General features: G+C 33.3%; 1 protein-coding gene across 1 annotated transcript; it reads left to right on the top strand.

The window, feature by feature from the left end:
* The first annotated feature begins 4,341 nt into the window (after positions 1-4,341).
* On the top strand, positions 4,342-14,825 carry LOC18105579 (uncharacterized). Its single transcript, XM_052447578.1, has 10 exons — positions 4,342-4,958; positions 5,353-6,118; positions 6,558-7,177; positions 7,358-7,525; positions 8,941-9,289; positions 9,842-9,952; positions 10,815-11,166; positions 12,936-13,161; positions 13,860-14,081; positions 14,526-14,825. The coding sequence occupies exons 1-10, from the start codon at positions 4,369-4,371 to the stop codon at positions 14,677-14,679; spliced, it is 3,558 nt and encodes a 1,185-aa protein (XP_052303538.1). The 5' UTR covers positions 4,342-4,368; the 3' UTR covers positions 14,680-14,825.
* The last annotated feature ends 1,412 nt before the right edge of the window (positions 14,826-16,237 follow it).

Genomic DNA, 16,237 nt, shown 5'->3' with positions numbered 1-16,237 from the left:
TTGAAACTTTAATTCTAATAGTTTTAAATAATTAAATACCGACATGATTTAATCATTTAGGGTCAAAGCCCATATAAATATCTTATCCCTCCTAAAATTAAATTAAATAACTCTGACTTGTGGTTTTTTATCAGATAGTTACTTTACTTGCTATGTAATTGTTGCTATGTTGTATGGATATTGTTAAGATTAATTCAAATCTAATTTAATATATATATATTTCTCCTCTTCATCATTAAATCTAATTTCTGTGAAAACATGATCATTTTTTTTTATTATGAATGTTTTAATTATTATATTAATTTTAAAAAATGATATTTTTTTCTTCTTGTAATGCTAAAAAATTCAATCATTAATTTTATTCAATTCATAAAGAAATTACTTACTCTAATTCATTCATTTTTTCATTGTTACCAATTATTACATTTTATAAAAATAATTTATTGTTTATATTGAGCAATTGATTTTTTCATATTAATTTAATATAATAAAAAAATCAAAATTTTAACACAGTTACATTCTAAAAGTATTTTTAAAAATTAAGATGTTGATATAAATGAGTGTGATAAAATATATTTAAAAAACAGTAAAATAAAAAAAAATGAAATTATGAAATATAGTTTTTTCCCTAATTGGACAGTAAATTGTGCGATAAACATGAGTTATTTTTGATACCTGAATCTGACTTGATCAAGTTTCAGACAATTATTAAGTATTCATAATCCAAACTCAAAACCTGAACTCGAATGTTATAATTCACAACTATTTTGTATATAATTAGTTAGATATAGATGTAATTTTTCAAACTTTAAGTTTATTTATTTATTTTGGATTGGGTTTAGATATACAAACATACATACCCAATCCAAACATGACTTCTTGCCTTTGGGTTTTACTTTAATCCCGATTGGGCCTAAAAATCTCATATCCATTCAAGTCAATGTCCATCAGGTTCAAATAAATTTTCCATTACTAGTTGGGTTAAAGCCTAAATCCTAGCTTTTTTTGGTTGGATTAAAACCCAATAATAGATCAAAACAACAAGTTGTTTGGTCAACATAATTGGGTAGAGGCCTTAAACCATATAACAAGTTGTCCAAACAGTGTAATTGAATTGTCTAGTCACAACCCAAACAAGCAAATAATCTGTCAACTCATCATCCTAAAAAAATCACTAACACACAAAACAATGTTTATATGTGCATTGTTATGACCTCTACTTTTCTAAGAAATCAATATGGTGTCGCCTAATTACTCGTTTTACAAGTAATCAAAGCCTATAAATTTTTCACATGTTATCTTATGTAAAAGTCACCTTATTGGTCATCATCGCGGTTAGAATATTCATCTAGCCAATTGTTATCACCTATGTAATCAATTTATTTTATTGGTTGAGCTCTGTGGTCAACTATTCTTTTTGTTGGCCAGGAAAATAGTCTCCAATAGTAAAACAAATTTTCATTATGATTTCTCATATGGAAAGGCAAGTCTATTACCCTACTCCTCACCAGGTGAACCATATGATCTCGGTGACCAAGGGTATATAAATACTCAAAGACTACAAACACAAGAAACACAACTCGATCAATACATACAAAAACTCATCTCCTACTTGTTACTTCTTTTCAATTTACTATTTTATCTCTCGTTCTTACTAACTTAAATATTTGAGGGTCCTTTTCTATCCATAAAAGCGACTTATTTTGTAAAAGAGTGTAGGATAACCAAGCCTATACACTAAACCTATAATACAGTTGTGAAAAACCCAAATTTATTTGAATTTTAACAACTTTGTTACTTAAGAAAGATTTTTTTTTAATTAGGATATTAATATATGTTATGGACGATTGAAAATGCACAAGTATAGAATTTAGGAATGCAAAAGAACTAGATCAAACAAAGAACAACAAAATTACAAAAAATACATCAAATCTTTGTTGCTTTATTTCAAAGACAAAACATTGTATTTAAATTGTTCATAAAATAAGTTCTTTTGCATAATATCAATATGACTTATACATAACAAAATTGTGAAAAAAATGCTCTCTAGTATGATATAATATTGATGAAGTCATGAAAAATTTCAGACTAGATTGAGCGTTTCATGCCTATGATCTTGGGCTAGAGGATTGACTGAGCTTGAGCATTTCTACAAAACAAGTCACTAATGGGAACAAATGACACCCTGATGCTTAAGTTAGTAAATGGAAGAGGAGAAAATAATGTATAGTAAAGGAAAACATAATGAAATTATAGGGAGTGTATATGTTGTGTCTTATGTTTATAAACTTGTTGTATGGTTGTTTATGGTTCTTAGGATTGTTAGGTGGTTGATAATGGTTCTTGGAATTATTGGATGATTGATAGTCATATATGAAATTGTTTGGCCTGACTTACATAGTGACCAAAGTTTTTGTAGATTTTGATCACATCTGCTTACATTGTGTATAAAATTCAAGTACCTTGGTGTGTGAAGAACAAAGTTCCACCATTAGTGGAGATTGTGATGCTTTTTATGCCTGATGGAGAAGTTGATGATTGCCAATGCTAGAAAACAATAATTAGTGTAGAAATATGGTGTTTGCTCTGTATAGAAAAAGGTGGTGTTTGCACATAAAATTTGTGTGCAAAGTCCTAGGAATTAAAAAAAATACATAGAAGTGTTTGCCGGTTTAGGGATAGCTTGGCTTGGTAAGGGAGAAAAAGGAAAAAAAAGAGTGGAGGGAGAGAGATGAGAGAGAGAAACTCCACCCATTTTGGGTAGGCCCAAATGGATAGAAAAGTTTTTTATATTTTTCTATATCATAATTTACTTTTTAAGTCTTTTAAACAATCATGTTTGGAAGAATTTTACAAGCAAAAAAGGAGTGAAAAAAATACTTATTGTATAAATGTTATATTTTTGTGGCTTTTGTCAACACATTTGTAAAAAAAAAACTAGTGTTTTGCCTACAATAAAGATATGAGTTTGATTAGTTTTACTAGATCCTCTTAAAGTACATAACATTATTAAAAAAATAGAGAATGATCATGCAAAAATAATTAAAGAATTGTGTAAGGAGATGTTGTATAGAGACATGAAGATTTTAATGGAGGTCTTGCGTGAAGATTTTCACTGGAGATAATAAAGATACATCTAGAGACATAGATAATTCATTTGAAAACATGAGGATTTTAATGTAGTTATGGAGGTGTTGTTGTGAAGATTTTTCATTGGAGATATGGAGAATTTAATGGAGATGTGAAGATCTCATCATTGAGATTTTTTGTTAGAGACATTGGAGACATGAGGAAGCATTACTGCTTTTATTCAAAAGTTCAAAATAAAATTTTTGAAAATTATTTGATATTGGATAGTGCATCATATAGATTTTCCATATTTATCCAGGTTGTATCTCATTCTTCACAAATTATTAGAAGTATCTCTAAGAGATCAATCTTTCTATCTTCTGTTTCAAGGCACGGCATTCTTCAGTGTTATGACCGTAGTTATGGTGAAAGTAACATAATTTATTAGGTTACCTTGTATTCATGCTACTCTCATAGAATGTTCGTATCAATACAAAATTCATTTTCTGAACTGTAACTAACACCTGAACATGTGTAGTAATAAGAGATGTGGTCATGAGCTTAATAACAATGAAGAGATTCTGCTATTTGAAAATAAGGTGTCTTTATTTGGTTACATTTATTTCTTCCACTCTAATATAATTCTCAATTGTTCGTCTAATATAATTCTCAATTGTTCGTTTCACATTGAAAAGAGTCATGTTAGGGAGAGTATATGAGCGCTCTCATGAAAAATAGCCCATTACTTCATTGATTAGGCCTTTAATGATAATGAATCCAAGCAGGTTTTTCATATTTAATATTTTTCTTGTTAAATCTCTCCAGTAGTTGGTAGGTCTACCCTGTTTATTTTTGCATTTCAAAAGCGCTTTTGAATTTTTTTTTATTTGTTTTAAATTAATATATTTTTTAATTTTTTCAGATCATTTGAAAACTTGTATCAAGTAGTATGAATGGCGGGATGAAGATAATATTTATTATTGGTTGTTTTTTAAAATATTTTTTATTTAAAAAATATTAAAATAATATTTTTTAAAAATTTATTTTTAATATTAATACATTAATATTAATTAAAAATTCACACGGCATTTACAGGAGGCTTGAAGTAGATGAAGAGATTTAAGTTAATCAATTATAAATTCAAACGAAATGATCCAATGTGATGAAAAATAAAGTATAGAGATTGATTGGATAAAATATTACAAATTGAGGGACCAAATTGATTTTTAATCATTGTTAAAATTTGCTTCAAAATTTCAGTAGGCTAATCTGTAGTAGCAGGAGGCAGCAGTGTGCAAAATGGAAAGAGAAGAAAAGGAAGCAGAAAAAACGTCCTCGTCGCCTTCTTTATTCCCTCTCTTTGCAGCAGCAGTAGCAGCTTCATCATCTATAACTCAACAACAAACTAACACACCTATAAATGATACAGTTCCTCCTCCTCCTCCTCCGGCATGGCTTTACAACACCAGCTTTACTACTGATCTCTCCATCGTAAATGACGCCGTTTCCTCTCTCCACCCATCGCAACACTCAGATTCAGACCTCGAAGAACAAGAAGAAGATAAAGACGACCGCGTTTCCAATCAAGGAAAAGACCGGTCTTACCAGTTATTACAAGAACCAGAAGAAGAAAAGACAAGAGAAGCTAAATATTCTCGTTCTGATTCGGATTATTCGGATTCGGGTAGAGAGAGAAAGAAGACGAAGAAAAGACGACATAGCAAGAAGAAGAAGCGAGATAGATCGAGAGATGAGGAGGACGCTAGGGATTTTGGTTCGAGGAAATCAAATGTTAGGGTTTGGGCGGGTTCTGATACGAAAACTACTAAGGATTATTATTTTGATACTCATGGTGATCGCGATAATTTGGTCTATGGCACTCTTTACAGGTATTTCTCTCTCTACGCTTCCGCAAACGCTAGTATTATTAAGAATATGGACGGAATTAAGTGTTTTTATTCATCAATTGAGCAATTCTTTTATTTGATTCTAGAAATGTTATTGAAACTTGATAGAATTTTGAAGGCATTGAGTTATGATTGATTAGAAGATATAGAGTTATTGGCGCATGATTTTTTTTGTGTGGATAAAATTAATGGAATTAAGTAATTTTATGTTGTAGTTTTGGTTTTGGAAATAGTGAAAGTGAAGTAAATACTTTTTTTTGTCCTTTAATTGTTTATGTTTATCTTTTTTTAAAGAAAAGAAATTATTTGGTGAAGCTTGATTTTATGGTTTTTTGTTCTTTTGGAATTTGTAATGTGGATTCAAATTAATGTGCAGAATGGATGTTCCGAGGTACAAACCTTATAATTCAACAAAACATGATTTTCGAGGGCTTTATCGGCTGAATAAGAGGGGTCCTGGATTTGATAGAGATGGTGATATTGATGCCTTGGATACTCAATTAAAGTCTGGTGGTCGTTATTGGTCTTCCAAGTATGCTGCTGTGGAACGGCATAAGAATTTAAAGCGTCTTCGTGTTCTTGCACGAAAGCAGCCTAGGGTTGTAGTTTCAGATGAATTTATTCCTTTGTCAGATACAGAAATGTCTCATGATGGTGTTGATCATCCTGGTTCTGTTTTGAAGGATTGTTTAGTTGTTGAAGAATCCTGGGAAGATGAGGTGTTGCGCAAGACTCGGGAGTTTAATAAGTTAACAAGGGAGCACCCTCATGATGAGAAAGTATGGTTGGATTTTGCAGAGTTCCAAGACAAGGTTGCAAGTATGCAGCCTCAGAAAGGTGCCCGTTTGCAGACGCTTGAGAAGAAAATTAGTGTACTGGAAAAGGCCACAGAGCTCAACCCTGACAATGAGGAACTGTTGCTCTGTCTAATGAAGGCTTATCAGAGTAGAGACAGTTCGGATATGCTAATTGGTAGATGGGAGAAGGTACTCATGCATCATTCAGGGAATCACAAGTTGTGGAAAGAGTATTTGCGTGTTGTTCAAGGGGAGTTCTCCAGATTCAAGGTTTCAGATATGCGAAAAATGTATGCACATGCAATCCAAGCTGTATCTTCTGCATGCAGCAGGCAGTTTAGGCAGGTTCTTATCCAATTTTATCTTTGCATTGGCCATCGATAGATTCTTGATTTGAATTTAATTGGGTTTCGTTCTCTATCATTATTGTCTTGGGAATTAATGGTACAAGTATATTGAATCTTATATTAGTTCATTGTACAAACGTTGTCAATATGCAAGTGGGTGAACTTTTTTTTTTTTTTTACATCTTTTGTGAGACAACTGAAGTTATCTTTGAGATCCAGTCACCAACTTTCCATGTCAGTTGGTAGTACAAAATCTCAAAAGTATTTAAGCCTTCTCTAGCATCTGGTATTAATGTATTTGACTTTTTTTATAAGTTATTGGGAGTGCTATGGTTGCCTCTTTTCCTTTTTTGAGTTTTGTCCAGACAATCTAATTTCAACTGTCAACCCCCCCCTCTCTTCAAATAAAGTTAAGTCTCCTTATTTGTTTGATGCAGGTTTACCAAAATGAGAAGCCTTCTTCTTTGGACCCTGCCATAGTGCAACAGGAGCTTGGTCTGGTTGATATATTTCTTAGTCTTTGCAGGCTCGAGTGGCAGGCTGGGCATCAGGAGTTGGCCACTGCTTTATTTCAGGCTGAAATTGAATTTACAGTGTTTTGTCCTTCGTTACTTTTAACTGAAAATAGCAAACTCAGGCTGTTTGAGCACTTCTGGAATAGTGATTGTCCAAGAGTTGGAGAAGAAGGGGCTGTCGGGTGGTCCACTTGGCTGGAGAAAGAGGAGGAAAATAGGCAAAGGATTTTGAAAGAGGAGGCTTCACATGATGAAGACAGAGGTGGTTGGACTGGCTGGTCAGAACTGCTATCCAAACATGAGGAAACTGCTAAGAACCAAGAAAATGTAGTCCATAATGATGTGACTGCTGATGAGTTTCTAGAGGAATCTGAGAATGAGGATATCAAGCAGGAAGATGATACTGAAGCATTGCTAAAACAGCTTGGCATTGATGTGGATGCTGAGCCTAGTAGTGAGGTTAAAGACAGCTCAACTTGGGCTAGGTGGTCTAAAGAAGAGTCCTTGAGAGATTGTAATCAATGGATGCCTGTTCATGGCAAGTTTGGTGCTCTCTCCCCCCCCCCCCCTCCCAACCTCCCTACCTCCTCCCTCCTAATTTGTGTTTGTTGATTTGTTCAATTTATGTTCAAGTAGCACAACATCAATTTACTAAGATGTATCTGTTCTTACAAATATATGCTTGGGCACTCACTAAATCATAATTGCTATGATATAGGCAGGATCTCTCCCAGTAGTGGGACCCCTGATGGAGAAGCTGATGAACATTTCCTAAGAGCTGTATTATTTGAAGATGTCATTGAATACCTATTCTCTTTAAACTCTCAAGAGGCCCGCTTATCTCTAGTATCTCAATTTATTGAATTCTTTGGTGGGGACCTGTCGCAATGGTAAGTTTATTTAGTTCTTTTCTATCCAGTTTCATGAGTTTGTGGTTTCATTTTAGTTTAATACATCTCTTTTTGGATTTGATTTGTTATATGTAAGAGAGTAAACTTTTTGGAACAAACTGTCAATTGCAAGCCCTTTTTGTGTTTACAAAAGTTTATTGACGTGGAACATTTTTTATTTTTGTCTACTAAGCTTGATATGCAAATAATGCATGTTTAATTACATTTCTACTGGCCCTTTTAGGTCCTTGGAAACACTTGTACATATGAAGGGCCAGGAAATTAAATTTCAACTTTCAAATTAGCTTCATTTGTTTCTGTTGGAGAAGGCCTTTCTTTGTTTGTTTATAGCCATCTAGTGTTTCTATTAGCGTGTTGTTGATTGATGCTGCTGTTTTTATCGTTTCTTTCATATGATGAAGTTTTTATACCTAGTCAGCGACGGTGGCCTCTTCCTCTTTGTTTGTGCATGCATGTTAAGAGAAAACTGACACCCTGAAACTTTGATAGGAAATTTGATCTGTTTGGATGAAGTCCAATGACACTAAGATCATGATTCGAGGACTTTCAAAGTTTACTTCAAATGAGCAGGAGTTGAACCTTTAAGAAACTAGCTGCAAGTAAATTAGGATTCGAATGCAAAATAAGAAACAAAAGGAGAAGGAAAAATAGATAACCTATCACACCATGGTCCTGGGAACGTTCCTAGAAATTCTATTTAAACCTGATAGGTTCACATCAAAAACAAAAACTTCGTGATTAGTTTCTGCAAAGAGGTTCCCTTGAAGAGATGACTTGAGAAGGGGTGCTTGAGGAAGTGGCTACAAGCTTCTGAGCAATTGCATTACTAGGTCTTCTGCTCACCAAAAGGTTATTTGGTTGAGACCTTGAGTACTTATCTCCTCTTGTCATGAAGGTCTAGTCCCATTTATCAGGGGTCTTATTCTAAGCCTAATCTTCTCGTTTACAGGAGGACATCCATGAACCTTAAATCAAAAGGAACTTCTTTTAAGGGCTGATTAACTTTGTAGCTCTACAGAACCAGACAACTCCTTTCCTGCTTCTAGGTATGGAGATTGAAAGACCTTCCTTGACCGGCTATCTTTTAAAAAGTAGAGTTTATTAAGCCACTATATCAGTTCAACACAAGTTACCAACTGCATATTTTATATTTTCTTAAACTGCTGCACTTTATCCAGAATCGTTTGAGTTTGATTGTTTAGCACTACTACAAGAGTAGCCTATTTGAAATTCAAACTTATACTTAGGAAGTTATTGGTTGTTTCATTACAGATCGATCTGTAATCTAATTATATACCTTTTCTTTTAACAAAGAATGATAAATATGCGTAGTTTTCATTTTACAATGTTATTCATGAAATAAAACAGCTGTGGATTCTTGCTTTTCTTTCTAGGATTTGCACAAACAGTTCAAGTTGGAAGGACAAACTCCTGAGCATTGAGGTGTTGCCAGATCCTATATCAAAGAACTTGAGAAGCCTTCATGATATTTTGGACAGATCAGAAGGCAGTTCAAGCTCTAACAGTTTTGATTTACTATCGGGTATCACCAGTAACAGCTCTAAAAGGACTGATGCAATGAAATTTCTTCGAAATGCTGTATTACTTTGCTTAACAGCTTTTCCACGTAATCACATATTAGAAGAAGCTGCTCTTGTCGCTGAAGATTTTTCTGTTACGAAAATGGATTCTACTACCCCATGTCGTGTGCTGGCAAAGTCCCTGTTAAAGAATGATCGACAGGTATTTCTTGTTCATTATACTGGCAAGGCTGCATGGATCATCTTCATAAGTAATCACATTACATAATTCATTCTTTTCTTTCCATCAAAATGCACGATATGCTTCCACTTTCATGAAAAACTGAAGCCATAGAAGTATCAAAATGTAAATTGTGTTTTCCTTGCTTACATGAATTCTAGACAATAATGTTGCAAAAAAAGAAGGTTCTGGAGTCTTTTGCTTGTTTGAGTATAACAGGAAATCGGAAGAAATGTTTTAAAAGGATGGATGTAAGTTTTTTAAGTTGTTTCACATTAATGCCAAATGTTAGTAAGAGTCCAAATGTTCCTCCAGTCCTTTTAAGGACAAGTTATGTCATTTTCTCTTAAGCCAGTTGATTGTATGTGGTTTATTGTTGTATTACTGTGGAAGATGCATGCTGGGAGCACTGGCAACTTTTTTTAAATAGGCTACTTGATTCCTGCATTTTCCATCTGGAGATTTTTTTGCGGCCTTTTATCTACGAAAAAAGTATCTTCAATTTTAATCTGATATGGTGCATTTTTACTGTAGGATGTTTTGCTATGCGGAGTTTATGCACGGAGAGAAGCTGTTTTTGGTAATATTGGTTATGCAAGAAGAGTCTTTGACTTGGCATTGACATCTGTTGAAGGGCTTCCGCCTGTAATAACTCTTTTCTTTTTGAACCTTTGGTTTCTAGTTGATTAACTTTATAGCTGAACTTTGATAACAATCAAGGATGTCTATTTATGGTTGTATAATTGTTTTGTCATTTGGTTGCTAGTCATGGTTACATACCTACTCGTATATTGAACTGCTGCGTATATCTGGAGAATGTCCTGCTAGTTGCATGCAATTGCTTCTGAGTATGCTTTGTAGCAATGTTATATGAATATTTTTGTACATTATAAGAATATTTTCCAACTTTTATATTGTTATTGTTGTACAAATTTTTTTTCTGAATCAATAGCAGTGGCTTGGGAGGTTACCATTAGAGGTTTAAAGAGTTCGAGCTCTGAATACTGGATTAATCCTAATATTGACTAAACTTTTTTGTTCTGTCTTTGGTTTTTGGGTTGGTAATGTTGGACAAGGTAAGGAATGTCAGTGTCTCATTGTTTGGTTTGTTTCCTGATAATAAGTAAAGCCACAGCCACTATAATCTGGTGTTTTTGAATCCCAAGTTGATTACATGGTGTAAAACATAGAAAGAGTGCTAGTGGTTGAGACACATGCATATTTCAGATTTCCTGTTTTTTCCAAGTTTACATTTCTGTATATCTGCAGTTCTTGTTATGTTGTAACTGCATAGTAATGCTCTCTATGTATCATGCCTTTTTCATCAGCATCATTATCTTTTAATTGTTCTGTTTCTCGTAACAATGGAGAAAGACTGGTACTTGAAGATACTGAATTTTACCTCATACGTTACTGGTTCAAAACACTGTCTTTGAGTCTTATTATCTAAGCATGTGGGTGCTTGTACATTAAAATAGTACTAAGTTTCTTCTGTTTTTGTGTGCAGGATTTACGATCTAATGCTCCGCTTTTATATTTCTGGTATGCCGAGACAGAACTTGCCAATAGTTCTGGAAATAATCAAGAATCACCTTCTCGTGCATTGCATATTTTATCCTGCTTAGGAAATGGTGTAACGTACAAACCATTTGAATCTAAACCATCAAGCCTGCAATTATTGAGAGCACACCAGGGGTTTAAAGAAAGGTTGAAAATAGTACGATCAGCATGGGTGCGCGGTGTTGTAGATGATCAATCTCTTGCTCTAACTTGCTCAGCAGCTTTATTTGAAGAATTGACGACTGGATGGGCTGCAGGTATTGCAGTTTTAGATGAGGCGTTCACAATGGTGCTTCCAGGTTAGTAGACCATCCTTGCTTTCTCTTCATTTCATTATTTTTTGTTATAGTAATTGTAGAACCCGGTATGCCAAATCAAATTAATTAAGGGATGATGATTTCTTGTGTGTGGTTGTTAGAATTTTACAATTAGGATTCAATTCGATTCCCCCAGAAAATGATTTATATCGGGTATGTGAATTGGAAACATACAAGAATCAGATGTGAATTGCACAATTTGATTTGAATAGTCCGAAATCATTTGTTTTGTACAATTCCTTGAGTTGCCACAAAAAAAAAAAAACAGATCTGGAAGAAAGGAATTCCAAGAGGAAAAAATAAAGACATGAAGGAATTGTAGCTTTGATAGAAGATGCTGACTGGTTTGCAGAGAAAGAAGAAGTTTGTGTTAGAAGAGGTGAAGAAGAAGAAGACAGATGGATAAAAGTGAAGACTGTAAAGTTTTTCGAATTAAAATTCATAAGCACGCGTGACTTGGGAAAAATAAATAAAAGGAATTTTAAATATTCAGGGCCCAGCTGGATAATTCTTTTTTTTACAAAACACTGCCCACTAGATATAAGCATGTCTGTGCCACTCTTATCAGACACATGAATAAGTTTATCATTATTATTTTCATATAAAAAAATTATATGCCATTTATTTCAACAGCTTCTCTAGGAAGCTTCTAAGATTTAATTATTTTTAAACATTTAAAACAAGAAAACAAAAGATTCCAAACAAATACTTTATGAATGCTTTATTTTATTATATCATGTTTAGTATATTTATAATTATTCTATCTTTTTTCTTTCGTTGCATTTGAGAAATTTATATTATCTACATATGTTCTGAAAGGTACTTGTATAAGTAATACTGATCTTGCTATTCACAATTTGATTTGATTAACGATTCAGAAATGAGCTTTCCAATTCATGATTCGATTCTTGATTTGACAACCATGTTCTTGTGAATTGGAAAGCAGGATGTTCCTTTTTGTCATGAAATGTTTTTGACTTTAAGTTGAACAAGTATGTCTAGTGTTAACTTAGATCCAAACAGATACTCTAACTTTGAATTCCAAAATTTGAACTCACTATGCTCTCAAATATGTTAACAACCTGAATGACAATGTGGGCATTGTTGTCCTCCATGAAATTTCTTTTGTACCTTCAGTTTCAGAATGATCATCGCTTTCGGTTTCTTCTGAAATGTTTCATGTGATTTCTAGCACATGATTTCTGTTTAAGTATAATGCATTACATGGAATGGACAAGCTGATACAGTCAACAAACTAAGGAGGTCAATAACAAAGACGTGATATGACACCTACTAATTTTAAAATCTAATCTACAGGATTTTTTTTTGCTGCTTCAGACTAAAGAGAATGTTGACATCTTTAAAGAGCATATAAATTGTGCTGTGATAAAGTTATCAGGGAATACAAAGAACATTTGAAAAGAATTGAAAAAGTTAGCATACTTGTTGAATGGTTCTGAAAAGTAAAAGCCTGGTTATAAAGCAGATAAAATGATTGCGAACATTGCCAGTCTCTTTAAATGGAGGCCAAGAAGTGTAGATGTGTAATTAGCTCCACTAACACCCCCCCCCCCCCACCAAATCAAACAAAAACCTCATGGTTTATATTAGTCCACTGATCGTGCAAGCAATGAAGAGAATTGGAGGGTTTGGCTTGGGGGCAGGGGCCACTGGACAATAGATAGGGTTTAATATTTGTCATTGAATTGTCTGTGTTCTTTTCTGGTGACTTAATTTTTTCTGACTTGCAGATAGAAGATGCCACAGTTACCAACTTGAGTTTTTGTTCAACTATCATGTAAGGATGCTTTTAAGATATCATAAGCAATCAAGTTTATCAAAAGTCTGGGACTCCATCTTGAAGGGGCTGCAAATATATCCTTCCAGCCCTGAACTATTTAAGACCTTATTGGAGATCAGCCATCTTTATACAACACCCAATAAAGTGCGCTCGATGCTTGATGACTTCTTCCACAAGTAGGATGATTCCCTCAGCTCTTTGCTTTCTCTCTAGTTTTAATCTCAAATTTTCAATGATACATTATCGGTTTATCTTCCATCATTTGTGTGTGTGCATGAGTTTGTGTGTGTGTGTGTGTGAGAGAGAGAGAGAGAGAGAGAGAGGAGGGAGTTAGTTGGGGGGGGGGGGATTTTGCATGATTTTGTTTTCTCCTTTGTTTGCATGATTTTGTCATCACTTAACGACAACCTAAGGCTGCCATCTATGCTTCTTTGTGTAAAGTTGGCCATGAGTGAATCATTATAATGTGCAAACTATGATGCTTGGCATGGTGGAATGGCACAGCAGAAGGTGCCTGCACTCTAGGCTCTAGGATGGGTGCATGTGGTTTGCATTGCTATGATACCACAGCAAATGACCTGTAGAAACTTCCCCTGCCATGGTTAGAACTCAATGTGAACCTTCAGTGTTTGTAAAAGAAGCAAGGAATTCCAAGCTGCTTGAAGAATGATAGATGGGAAGATAATTAATGAATTGTTGCTTCAGGATGCTCTTACATCTTCAAAATTTATTAATTCTGTTGTGTGTTGGTTCTTCTGCTTTTACCATGGCATGACATACATCCAACTATAATCCGCCTTGCAATATCTTTGTTAATGTTACAATGCCTTTTGTTTTCTTTTTTATCATGGCTCTATTCTCATGATTTTCTCAGGAAACCATCTGTAATTCTTTGGCTTTTCGCGCTATCATTTGAGATGAGTCGGGGAAGCTCCCAGCATAGAATCCATGGGTTATTTGAAAGAGCATTAGAAAATGAGAGATTGAGCAACTCAGTCATACTCTGGCGTTTGTACATTGCTTATGAAATTGACATAGCATGCAATCCTTCAGCAGCCAAGCGTGCTTTCTTCCGAGCTATTCACGCCTGTCCATGGTAAGCGCTTGCTTTCTTGATGAGGTCATTATTATGGATACTTTTATCCATAAAATAGAATTTTTTCCAAATATATGCTCAACAACTTAGGTCACCATTGTGTAAAATATGGACTATATGTCAGTGCATATAATTGACTGCTAGAGAACATATTAACACAAAATTGTTGAAAGCAAAATGGTATGCACACTTCTATAAAAAATGGTGTCTTCCTGAGGATTGCAAGAACTTGACTAATAGCTATCAGAAAATCATAGGATTTGAATGACAGCTGTCCTTTTTCACGAGTCTACACCCTCCTTTTGGCGTTTACTGGATATTGCATAAAATCTGGAAGGGGATAGCTTGCCTGTTAATGAATTCTTCATCTCAATGGCATCCCATATTACCTTTTGAACGCTGGGCTGCTGTCTCAATGCGAGGTTTGTTTTCTTGTTTCCTCAGGTCAAAAAAACTATGGCTTGATGGTTTTCTCAAGTTGAACTCCATCCTAACTGTGAAAGAGTTGTCAGATCTCCAAGACGTAATGCGGGATAAGGAGTTGAATCTTAGAACTGATATTTACGAGATTCTTCTGCAAGATGAGTTTGTATCATGATAACTGCTGTCAAATTTAGCAGAAACCCAAATTCAGCTGTGCTTTTTAGTTGCATTTAATGCACTTGTGTACATGTTTGTGTGGATCATTCAGGAGATTTGCCTACTATATTGATTTTCTTTGTCAACAAGACAACCGGTCATCAATTTTCTTTGTTTGACAGTGTTTCTCTTCTTTTCTTTTTCCTTCAGAAATAGATAGTTAGCGAAGGAAAATGTTAACGGTAAAAAATATGACAGAAGCAAACCTAGTTTTTAAAGCTTTCAAGGTTTCCCCTTTTCTTAAAAAAAATAAACCACACTAGGTTTGGTTAATTACAAACTAGTCCCAAACCTATTCTATATCCCACAAGTCAGTCCCTAACCAGATTCTCTCTTTGCAAGATAGGGCTCAACCTGTCTATAATGGGTTTAACATTTAACGCCTTTCCTGTTATTAATATTACTTTCGAGTTCATTTTTTTTTTCATATATGACTTTCTCTTTTGATCCATTTTTTTTTTTCATATATGACATTCTCTTTTGATCCTATGTCCCTACTATTAAATTCCATGAGAAAACCTATAAAATGATTAAAATATTACAATTACAAAAAAAAAAAAAAAACAGCTCATCAGTAAAGTAAAACACTGATCTTAGACACATTACATTATTGACTGAAATGTTTTAATGATGATTTTTACTTTTAAAAGAAAACTATTAAAATTTTCTATTTGGGTAATATTGTTTTTTTCACAAGACATTGGGGAATTAGTTTATACACATATTTTAACGCAATGAAATGATTTTATTATTTAAAAAAAAAAACAATAAAATATACTTCTATTAGTTTCTATTCGTTTTTTTCTTTCCCTTCATCTTTTCTCTTTCTCCAACTTGAATTTCATGTCAACCCTTCAAAAAATTAAACATGCCTCGAGTTTATATTTGTATTAATTTTGACTTTTATTTTTTTTATTGCTATTTATTTTACTTTTAATGCCTTTTGAAGTTGATTGTTTATACAATTTTATCCTTAAATATTTTATTTTTTTTATTTTTTTTATCTAATTTGGTCCTTATAACCGACCCACGAACTTTACATGCTAACTCCAATTAGGTTTTTTAATTTTTTTTTCAGTTTGTCCTTCAATGTTTGATTTACTAATAATTAAACTTTATATTTTTTTAAACTTTTTTTTATGAAATTATCCAATTCTCATTTAATTTTTTTTTGTTGTTAAATAAAATCGTTGAGATCTTGTTAAAATACTAAGAAAGTAAGCAAATATTTTTTTTATTGGTCATTAACTTTTATTTTTTTTTTATTTTTTTACTGTCATTTACTTTTCTTAATTATATATTAAATTAATTAAGATTATTGTATCTATTCAAATTAATGATTTATATCCTAGATTTTTATTGCTGCTTAAAAAATATTATCATCACTTGAATTATTTTTTTACCGAATAAAAAATTTGACTAAGCTCACAATCGTATTATTATCGCCTATCAAGTAGAAACTCAAATGGAAATATTGACAAAATACAGGCACCAAAATTATAATTATCACAATAATA

This window comes from Populus trichocarpa, chromosome 15, assembly GCF_000002775.5.
Source record: "Populus trichocarpa isolate Nisqually-1 chromosome 15, P.trichocarpa_v4.1, whole genome shotgun sequence".
Classification (NCBI taxonomy): Eukaryota; Viridiplantae; Streptophyta; class Magnoliopsida; order Malpighiales; family Salicaceae; genus Populus; species Populus trichocarpa.
The sequence above is the reverse complement of the archived record's forward strand: the minus strand, read 5'-3'. Positions and strand labels throughout refer to the sequence as shown.